The 11,302-nt window shown below is 38.8% G+C and overlaps 1 protein-coding gene across 3 annotated transcripts in view; it reads left to right on the top strand.

The window, feature by feature from the left end:
• The first annotated feature begins 676 nt into the window (after positions 1-676).
• Positions 677-11,302, top strand: part of FAM204A (family with sequence similarity 204 member A) — a 17,980-nt gene continuing 7,354 nt past the window's right edge. Inside the window, exons 1-6 of one of the 3 annotated variants that reach the window (XM_071749524.1) lie at positions 677-753; positions 1,556-1,846; positions 2,565-2,657; positions 3,202-3,233; positions 3,809-3,908; positions 5,629-5,718. In XM_071749524.1, the coding sequence (XP_071605625.1) occupies positions 1,592-1,846; positions 2,565-2,657; positions 3,202-3,233; positions 3,809-3,908; positions 5,629-5,718 (570 nt within the window). In that variant the 5' untranslated portion in view covers positions 677-753; positions 1,556-1,591. Of the gene's footprint in view, positions 754-833; positions 1,198-1,555; positions 1,847-2,564; positions 2,658-3,201; positions 3,234-3,805; positions 3,909-5,628; positions 5,719-11,302 lie in introns of those variants that run through there. The other 2 variants (XM_071749523.1, XM_071749525.1) reach the window with 2 other exon arrangements.

The raw sequence follows: 11,302 nt of genomic DNA, 5'->3' as shown, positions 1-11,302 counted from the left end.
ACAAGCAAGTCCTTCACTCAAAGCTTTGCACAAGGCTCTTCACATCAGGAGCATGGTTCTGCTTGGCTCAGAATTCCTGACAGGTTTTTAAGAGCTTTTCCATATTCTTGGAGCAACTTCGGGAAAACATGAGCTCTGATGGAAGATAATCTACAACAAACGATCATGCAAGACCTGGGACCTATTGTTTTTAAGGTTTTCTCTTTACCACGAGCCCAGGACACCAGTGAGAACTTAAACAGGACTTTTCCACCCTTGAGCTGACCCTTGTCACCAGCACAGACACCGAGTGTTCACATTACAAGGTTTACTTTTGGAACGGTTTGCTTTTGAAATCCTGCAGAACTTGTCACTTGTCTTTCTTCCAGGGCACCGCTGTCAATTCTGACAAAACCCCCGCACGAGTGCTAGGCCGTCCTGGAGCCCTCCTGGGTGTGCGGAACCCGCTCTGTTCCCGCAGAGCGGCTTCACTGGCACCCTAAGGAAGAACCGGGACACCAGAACCCCTTCTCGGGATCCGGGTCACCCCCCTAGACCGGGCCACATCCCCAACCCCTTCCCGGGATCCGGGTCACCCCCCCTCCCCCCCCCCCCCCCCCCGGGCCCGGCCACATGCCGCCCCGCCCGGCCCTGCCCCGTTGCCATGGAGACCAGGGAGGCCGGGCCCAAGGCAGGAAGGCGTCCCTTGATTGGCTGGCGAGCAGAACCCAATCAGCGATCGGGGTGTTCCGGCGGTGCCAAGATGGCTGTCAGGTAAACACGGACCGGGGCGGGGGGGGGAATCGCCGCGTTGAGGTTGTGGTGAGGGGAGATGCGGGGTGCTCGGGGCTGCGCTCCCTCGGCCCGGCCCGGAGCCGCGGTTCCGCTGACCCGGAGCGGGCTGCCCGCGGTATCCGGGCCTGTGGTCTCCCCAGCCCGGTTCCTCTCCGTCCCCACACCCCGGGGCCGGCGGAGCTTCCCCCGTTCCCGGCCTTGGGGTGTGGGGGAGGCGGCTGCGGTGCCCCGGGAAGCGCTGGCGGGAGGGGAGGGGACGCGCTCCCCGCTGCCCTGAAGCGGAACTGAGAGAAACGAGCGGAGAATGGCAAAACTTTTAAAGAATAAGGAAAAAGGGGGAAAAAAAAAACCCAAAAAACAAAAAAGGAGAGCAAATAGCTTCAGCCTGAGCGCTTAAATCCTCTGCCTCTCTCTGAAACAATAGTAAGTATTGGGAGCTTTATAAGGGGCTGGTCTAAATTATCTAATGGTAGTTACTTTCCTCAAGAGGAATTATGTTTTTTTTTCTCAATTTCTTCACTGCTGCCCAGGCTGCCCAGGGCAGTGGTGGAGTCTCCATCCCTGGAGCTGTAGATGTGCTGAGGGAAACGGTTTAGGGGTTGATTTGGAAGTGCTAGGTTAATGGTTGGAGTTAATGACCTTAAAAGATCTTTTTCAACCAAAATGATTCTGTGATTCTAAATTAAAATCTTTCTGATGATGTGTTTTAGTATTTCTGCTTCTCTAATTATGTTTTTTTCTTCGGTCTGGGTAAGCTCATGTTCTTCTGGTGTCTTTGCAGGGACTTGGAGTGCTTTGGGCTTTTTTAAACTGGAAGATGTGGAGTGGACTCTTGCCTCCAGGACTGAATGAAAGTGATGTTGAGTTAAGTTCTGAAGAGGGAGAGGAATCGAATGGTTCCCTTTCAAAGGAAGATGTGAAAGAAGATACTGAAAGAGCTCAGCTGCCTGAATTCCAGGAGAATAGACCTGAAAGCAGTGCCAGCAGTGACCCTGTTGTGATCTCAACAGTGACAGATGGAGACAACGAATCTCAAACATGCCCTCCTGGAATTCCTTTAAGCATGTGGAATGTGGGTATTGCTCCAGGTCTCATAATGTCCAGAGAAGAAATGCAACATACTTAAAATATGATTTTTTTAATTTTTTTTTTTTAATTGCAGTAACTCAGTGTGGAATATTCAGTATACAAACCTGAAATGAAATAAAACACGGTCAGAGTGAGGCTATTGTAATAGAGCTTAGATTGTTCCAAGGAGGGTGAACAGGAATATAGGTAGGACATGAGTGTTATCTTTTTCTCCTCTGACTGGAGGCCCAGCAGGGAGTTGTTTGGGTAACATTGTTGCATAAAGATGTGGTTTTGGGGTTGAGTCAGTTCTGGGCTTCTTTGTAGCTGCTTTTTTTTGCAGAGAGGACTCTGCTGTCAGTAACACTGGGATTGCACTCTACCAGCAAGTCAGTAACAGTACATGGAATATCTCAGGATGGTCCATAAGTGTATTCCGTGTTATGTCCCATGAGAAGGCTGCCGGGTTTCGATAGATTTGGTATTTAGGGAGGGGAGAAAGTTGGAGGGAGGAGGTGAAAGATTAAAGGCAATTCAGATTTGACACCATTGGACTTGGATGTTCTCAGTGCATACGTTTTAATATTCAGGTAGAGCAAGGTACTGTGGATAAGTAAGAGACTGAGGCATTTTCAGCACATTATTATTTTTTTTTATGGGAAAAAGAAACGAAAATATTGATTTGCTTTTTTTTTTTTTTTTTTTTTTTTTTGATCTTGTAGAGATTTCTGGAGCTTCAGAAGAAAAACCATGAAATGAAAACCCAAGCAAATCAGGAAAACAAAAGCCGAAAAAGGAAGCGCCGCAGAAAAGGTGTTTTATGTAATTACAGAATTTATTCTATGAAAATGGAATTAGTATCAAATACATGGGAAGTGGCTTTTGCTGGGGTTTTTTTATTTTTATTTTTGTTGTTGTTGTTTATAGTGGTTTGGATTTTTTTAATCAAGAATTGAATGGCTGTTATAGATGTATTCTAACTGTTATCTAGGATTTTATTTTTCCAGTTGTATGCATCATGTGTAGGACTAGGTTGTAAATTGCTATTTGAACTCCAAGTAATATATTTCTCCTCTTTTATAAGGGAGAGGTAGAACTTAGTTAATACTCTGTATTTCAGTAATTCTACGTGTTTCAGTGGTGCTATTAAACATACTTTTTTATATCCTGGTTAAAACTTCTTCACAGATATTGTAGGAGTTTCTTTGTATGAAGTGGTGTAAATCCACATGATCATGGACTAAAATCCTAGTGTGTCAGTGTTTCAAAGGAAATTTGAGCAATTAGGGTTCTGTTAACTTCACTGGATGCTGTAGGGTATTACTTGTGTAATATTGGATTTTTTTTTTTCCCCTAGAGAAACAGAAAAAGAAGGATGAAGTGGCAAAGAGGTATAACCAGGTCAATGTGATTCTCTGAGGTCTGTTTTTAATGCCAGGCAAAACTTGTAAAACTCTTGACCACATGCATGGCCAAAGCCTCTCTTTGAACAATATGTAAAAAACCTGCTGTTCAGTGTCTCTGTTGGGCAGACTGAACTTGATACCAGTGATTGCTAAATGAAGGTTATTGCTTGGTTTTTAAAAATTGACACAAATGCATTATTTAATGTAAATTTAAATTGAATTAATGTAATTCCTAAAGGTGTTCTGCATCTAACTGCATACAAGGTCTTGCTCAGCCTGCTTGTCCTTTTTCCTCCTTGACAGTGTTAGATTTACAGTTGGATTAGCTGATCTTAAAGATCTTTTCCAACCTAAAGGATTCTGTAAACTTGCTTTTAAGGTTCTAGAACTACACTTGCAGGGGGGAAGGAATGATTAATTTCACCTTCATTGAAAATTATGAATGAGTGAAAAGAGCAAGTCTGACAAATGGAAAAATTTCTTTCAGTCTTGAAAAATATTACAAGTTGTGGAAAGGGAATTGTTTATGTTAATGACGTGTGTGTGTTTGTTTTTAGTAGTCAACAATTGGCAAATGAAGAGAAATGGAAAGAACTTACACAATACTTTGGAATCAATGACAGATTTGAATCACCTGTGGATAGCAGAGCTCCACAAAAGGTGACTTTTTATATATAAGCAATGTCAGCTTGTACTGGATAGTAAAAGAATTCAGCCTTAACAGAGACAGGAATAAAAACTGAGATTATTTGAATTTAAGTGACCCAGTTGATCTGAGAAGGACAATTTTGTGCATGTTTTTAATGAATTTAAAAATCACATGAATAATAGTACTTGGATGGAAAGGTGTTCTTTCTTTTGAGATATATCCATGCCTGTTTCTCCTCTGGTTTTGTTTTCTGTTACCATGAGAGACAGAAGTTCATATACATATGGTTTTTTTTGTTTGTTTGTTTTTGGTTTTGTTTTTTTTTCTTGTCTGTTTTTGTTTTTATTTTTTAATTGGTCATGTAGATACTTTAGTTGACACTAGTAGCTTTAGTAATTAGAGGACTAAACCTGCCTTACAGTTTTACTGGATTTATAACACCTTTTATTAATAAATATTATTGTGTAACTAGTCATATTTGAAATAAGTGGTACAACAAGATGGGAAAATTAAGAAACTCATTATTCTTTGAGTTCCTCCTGGAGCTGTTTGCTCTGTAGGTTTTCTAATGAGGGCCTGTGTAAGTTCTATAGCATAATGTCCATGTAGCCTCCTTTGTGATACATTTTCCATCTTTGACTTGTTAAAAGTAAGATTTTGCATACAAGCCAGGGGACATAGTTTGCTTCTGTCTGAATTCTTACTTCTGATAAGTGATTGGTTGCCAGCAAACTGCTCAGGATAGATCTTGAATGCAGATGGTTAAAATTCAGATGGTCTCCATATAAATTCAGAGTTTTTATCATAGTAAAATGTATATGTCAATAATGTCAGAAAAGACATCTAACAGCGTTGGCTATCACAGTGACTTCCAATTGTGCACTACTTTTTTCCAACTTCCACTTGCATAATTGAAGTGCAGTATTTGCAGGTCACTGTCTCTCAAGAATTCTGTTTACTTTTATATTTTGAAACAGTAAATGTTACAAAACTGGCAAATGTGTTTTCTTTAGAATCACTAATATTTAAAATCAGTGAGTCTGTGAAGTGTCTTTTTTATGGGAGCTTTTTTTTTTAATTTTGAACACCTACTTCTGTGTTACCTTTCTGTATTCCTTCAGAACTTTCCAACTAATTTCCTGTATGTACTGACTTTTTATACTTCCATTATTTGTAAATTATGTTAAACAAGTTATGTTGATCATAGAGGTTACATCCTGCAGTGTTTTGCACTGTTTTCCATAGGACTGCTAGAATTTTGAATTTATTAGCACAGTGGAATGGCACCATGCCAGAACTCAGTTTTTGGGTAAAGATAAGATCTTATAACTGCAACGATACAGTGGTAATTGCCATTCTTCATGTTACCTGACACATATATTTCACAATTTGTTTAGAAAGCTCCAGGGATGGAAGAGATAAGCCAGATCTTCAGATGAAATTTTATTGTGACAGGCATAAACTAGTCCGTGTAATTTTTTTAACCTACAGTATTATCCTGCACATAAGGTGGAACTAATTCAATGATTGTGCTCAGGCAGCCTTTCAGTGCATTCTTAATTATACTGTCCATTACAATACACAGACAAAGTGATTTGTGTTACATAGAAATTACAGGTTTGTGTAGTGTCTTAAAGAATGTAAAAAACCAAATATTTTTAGAAAGGAGGTCTCTCTCTTTAAACTGTTGCTTCTTTATTTATCCTGAAGATATTTGCTTTTCTTTTCTAGTCTGGCCTTGAACTTAGCATAGAGAAGTCTGTGGCTGAAGGTGACATTGATAAAGCTGAGGAGCTGAGTGACAGATTAGCTGTTCGTGAGGTAAGTGGGCTCTTAACTACAACTTGTGTGAAACACTGAGTTTGTACCTTTGTACAAGAAGTGCCATAACTAAAATAGCATTTGAAGATGGTTTGGGCCAGATGTCTGTCAGTAATTGAAGAATTTTGCTGCTAATCTAGTAAAGCTTGGATAACTAAAGCTATGTATAAAAATTGAAAATAAGAGCATGAATGATCCCAAGCAGCCTTGCTTTAAAGCCTTCATTCTGAGTCAGAGTAGTCAGTAAGGAGCCCTTTGCATTGAGCTTTTGATTTTTCTCCATTTTGCAAACCAAGAAAACAGGATTGGGATGTTCCCTTCCTCTGAGCTCCCTGTGCCTCAGATTTTTCTTTGCATTGCCTCCCCAATAAGCTTGGGAAGCCTGAAGAAAGGTAGAGATTCAGCAAGCTTAGACTAAGACATGCACAAATCAGGACAGAAGCACCTAAACCTGTGCATCAGTGCTTTTTTTCTGTGCATTCATGTCATCAGGAGTTGATGGCTGGAAGAATTTTGAAGAAGAATGGGAGGACATGGATGTCATATTGCTGTAGCCTTAGAATGATGTTAATAGAGTTTGTGGTTTGTTTTTGTTTTTGTTTATTTTTCCTCATAATTTTTAGTATATAATTGTATATCTAAAAAAAATACATAGGTGAGAGAAGCTCCTGTACTTCACTTTTTTCAAGGTGTTGCCATGTTAGTTGGTGTATCCAAGTAATTTTAGGGAAGCTATGCAGCTCTTTGTTACAGAAAGCAAACCCTTTATATTTGTATGCAGTGCTGAGTGAATGATTAAACTGGTGAGGAATCTACCAGATACATCTGGCAATTGCAGTTTTATATAAGAAATAGTTAAATTGGTGTGTGTATGGGAGGTGGTAGCAGCAGAAGTACCTAACTGAAATCCAAGAAGGCTGTGGTGCCCACTGTTGGCTGTGCACAGGGGAGAAAATTCAAAGGAAGAAAATTAAAATAAAAAGATACTTGGAATAGTTTTGAAGACAGATAAGAAAATATGACTGAAAAAGTACTGGTTGAGGTGAGTGGAGAAGCTATAATTTTTAAGTCATCTGGTTTATATAATTTAAATTAGAATTACTTTAAATTTACACTGGATAGTTTGTATATTTTTTTTTTTGGCTTTCATTCTGTCTTTACAGAGCTAATGAGAATTTTCTGTCCATTGTATACACTACCAAAGTTCAAAGCTATTAGGAAAGCATTAAGATAGACAAATTCTGAATACATCTCCTTCTACACATATCTACAGTATTTTCTAAGTACAGGGTTTCAAGCTAAGCCTTAATGTAAAATTGCAGACTGTTTAATGCAATATAATACAATGTTGTGATGGCTTTAAAAATGGGAAATACAGTTTTAGTTTCACCTAAACTTTAACTTTACTTAGAGAACCTTAACTGTTCCTCTGCACATGTTCTCACACACTCTTTGAAGTCCTACATTTAGTCAGGGCAGTTGGTAATGACTGGACTCTAACCAGATGATCCCAAAACTTCAACCCAGAAAGATAACAGCTATTGACAGTGTTAGGAATGTGTCCTGATGTTCCCTTCAGGTCTGACCAGTTTGTCCCTGTGCTGCTGTTACTTTACCTTTCCTGTGTACAACATGAAAACTCTCTCTGTTCTCCTTCACAAATGTCATTATCCCATCTACTCTAAAAGTGGTTAGAGAACCACAATCAATAAAACATACTGAGGGTCTAGTGCAAATTGTTTGACTATAAAAACAAATTAATGTAAGAAGTTTTAAGGTTTTGTAATATTTATGATAAACTGTTATCTGATTTCAGTAGCCATGGGATTGTTCAACATCTAGCATACCCCAGGTGCTACAGCAATGTATTATTATTTGTGGAACATTAGCTCCAAATTGTTGACTTTCAAATATTAGCATGTTGTAATGCTGAAAACAAAATGCTTGAAACATTATTAGTATTCACAGCCTTGACTTGGTTTTGGTTAAGTGGGTTTATCTGAATAAATAGTATGTTGAAAGAGGGAAAACTCCAATGACTCTGGCTTGATCTCATGAGGAATTCTGTCGAGGCAGAATCCATGTGAATTCACTGGGGCTCTCTGCTACAGAACACACTGCAAAGTTCATCTTTCATTGTGGTTTTAAGAAGCTGTATAGGTTTTTTTCATGGATCTTTTAAAATGCTTTTTATTTTAAGGAAACCATTCTAATAGTGACTGATGCAGTGAAGAGTTGTAGGAAAGGATTTGGTTATGGAAGAGGTTGATTCAAACATTGTCTTGTGTACAAGTACAGCTAATAAAATATTAGTTTTGTATTGTGTAATATTGACTCAATCACTGCTATCCTTCTCTTTGCAACTTTAAAGAAATATCCCTTTTTAAATTCACCTCCCAAAATAGCTCTTACAGGCAATTTAATTTTAAAATTTGGCTATTTTTAGCCCTCTGACTTCCAAATGCAACACAAAACTGTGAGCAAGTCAGGCATGGGACTACACTATGACTGCATTGAAGTGCACCACTTCTGAAGTCTAGAAGTGGATGAATTATTGTGGTGTGGTTTGTTTGTTTGTTTTTATCTCAATGTCATTTTTTTATGTATCATTTTCATTTTTCTTGAGCAGTGTTGCAAGGTTGGGGTCAGGCAGCTTATGAGGAACAGTTGCCTTCTCTTTGGGATGCAGCCCCCCTTGCAGCCACGTGAAAAATGTGGAGTGGGTAGGTGTTCTTTTTTGAAATCAGGTGTATGGGGTTTTAATCAGCACCATTTTCTTTTGCAAGAAGCAGTGACTGGAACCTGCTGATAAAGCTTTTGCTTTGAGGCACAGATCCCAGAGTTCTTAAAGCCGTTTCCTGCCTTAATAAGTGAAACTAATTTTTGATGTATAACATTTATAAGCCTGTGAAACTGATAGGGCAGCTTCAGTATTTAGAAAAATGAAGCTGAAAATAAACAGATGATGAGAATAGGCAGTAAAAAGATGTCCCAAAAAGCGAAGGGATGCCAAAATGCTGCTGTCAATATACTGTCACTGTGACATGGTGAGAAAACCATTTTAAAAAATCAGATTGCTTAAAAAGTGGTGATGATTCAGGCAGTATGCATAATCTATCAGCTGTGAGTGGATCACTGAAATTTACATCCTTAAAGCCTAACTGATACTGCTTCAAGGGTTTGGGTCTTGGGTTTCCATGTGGTACTTGTTGCAGGTTCTTTAAGGAAATTGCCATTGTAGTGCTGTCAATGAAGCTTTGGGCAACGTGTTATTTATTGCTTTCTTCTGCTTTGACAATTATGTACAAATGCTGACCTTTTGAAAGCAACCTTCTTAATCTAGTAGCATTCGAGGCTTTAGAAGGAGAGAAACTTGGACACCTCATGCATAAGGCTCTGCATGTGTGGCTTCATATGTAGCTTTTGAGAGTAGCAAAATCATTTTGCTCCTTTTTGATTAGGAGTTGCATTTCTGTTAAATAATGAATTGTACTTATGATGATATTAAGTCTAATCCCTTGGCAGACCTCATTACAAGTATTATTGCCCTTTGTCTCCTGTTCTTTTCCTAGTTTGTGAACTAGAAAAGTGACTTTGGTTTGGGAGTCAGCAGGGTAGAAGATCTCTTAACTGCAGCATCCTTGGCCACCCCCACATTAGTGAGGTGTTCTGCTTCATTAAGAGTTCTAGTAATCCTGAAATTCTCAATTGCATTGTTTTATATACGAATGAGATTGTCCCTGAAAGAGCATGGGCATGCCTGCATTATGTTGTACAGAATAATTTAGGCCCTCAGTAAATTATCCTCTCCAGCTGGACTACCTCTAGAACCTTGTTGAGCTTGAGCATCTCAGTGCTGTGGTGCAGTTACATTTTGAGACCAGCACAACCTTTGATAAATCTTTGAGTGTCAACATGATACAGGTGGCTCATACTACTTAATATTAGAATGAATTATTTTTGTAATACCTGCAACATAATACTATTAGTATTAAATAACTAGTAATTCATCACAGTGTGCTGGTGTAAGATGCACATTTCAGGTTTGTTATTTTGCTAATTGTAATCCAGTTGCTGTCTTTGTTACAACATTCCAAGGGCTTTCAGGGTTGGCAGGGTCCTTCATGCTTTAATGTTCTGCTTTTCCTGTGTAGGCTGGAAAAAACACCACCTAAAGCTGGTGTTCAAACAGTGCAGTTAATGATAATGATTTGAGAGATGCTAATGGACGTGTTAAATATTAACACAGAAGTTACCCCCAGAATTCTGAACTGGGCTGTGCTGAAATACTTTTCTTAGTAGTTCTCTAGGGTAAGATAGCTGAGGTTTAATGGTAGCATGTACTTGGATATGTAGCTGGGAACAGGCCATTGGAATTATGTCAACTCTTCTAAGGCTTTCAGAAAAGTTTTTTGTAATAATATCTTAAAATGTACTTTAATTGTTTCTACTTTTGTGTGTGAGAATCTGCCTAGATTTTTTTGAAGAATAAATGTTAGTTAGAGCACTGTGACTGCATATGTGGAGGTGTTTTTACTTTTAAGTGAGGATGGTATGTGGAGATATCTGTTAAATTCACTTTGCTGTAAATCTGTTTGAGTTGGGAGTGATACTTGTAAAAGTTCTTAATTAAACCAAATAATTTTAAAGGTTTCACCACCACCACCGTAATACATAAACCTGAATATATTTTCTAAGCTTTTTCCCCCTAGATAAAGAACTTTTCATTGCACTTTTGCACTCAAGTCACTGTGTAGTGTCTTAGGAAGCAGAAGGCAGAATTTTTAAGGCTCTAATATTCTGAGAACTGCTCAAGCAAAAGCTCAAACTTTGCATTTGCTCGTGGGTTTTGTGTTAGCTGCCTGGTAGATAGGTGCCACACTGTCTAAGACTGCATTAGCCTGAGGACTGTAACTTGAACATGATAAAAAATCTTGACCTTATTAGACTTACCTGTCAAAAGGAGCTTTTAAAATATTTTGTAACTTAGTGTACTAAATTACTGCAGTAGCTGTTGGTCTTGAAATAGAGGAGGATTTTTGACAGCACTGTTCCTAAGTGCTCAGCCCAGTGGCTTCTGGCATTTTGGTGAAACACTTTTAAAAAGCTGCATTTTGTGGGGAAATTACAGTATTGTAATCAAGCTTACATGGAAGACCTACGTCATAATAGACAAAATTAATTGGTTATTCACTGGGATATCATTCTTGTGTTACAAGATTCATCCTCCTGTTTTCTTCAATTTATGGCACCAGTTTTGACTGTTTTCTAGTGAACAGATTAGTCTGTGTTGTCTGCAAGTAACTTGTTAGTCATATAATTTAGAATGGGAGGTACAGGAGCAAGGTTGTGTGTCATAACCAGGGAGCCATTCTGGAAGCTGTTTTCCATCTGAAAATCTGGGTAGGATAGGATTGGTCATGAGGTTACACACACAGCACTGTCACAGATGGACAGGTTATAGTGCTTCATGCTCTTCTGTTGGTAAAATAGAGCTTAATCTGTAAATTCTATGAAACAGTCTCAACATATCACAGTGGTTTTAGGTTCCTGAAGAGATTGATGCAATTTTATATGGAATATA

Source organism: Heliangelus exortis, chromosome 7 (assembly GCF_036169615.1).
Source record: "Heliangelus exortis chromosome 7, bHelExo1.hap1, whole genome shotgun sequence".
Taxonomy (NCBI): Eukaryota; Metazoa; Chordata; class Aves; order Apodiformes; family Trochilidae; genus Heliangelus; species Heliangelus exortis.
Note: the sequence above shows the minus strand (reverse complement) of the source record. Positions and strands in the feature narration are given on the sequence as shown.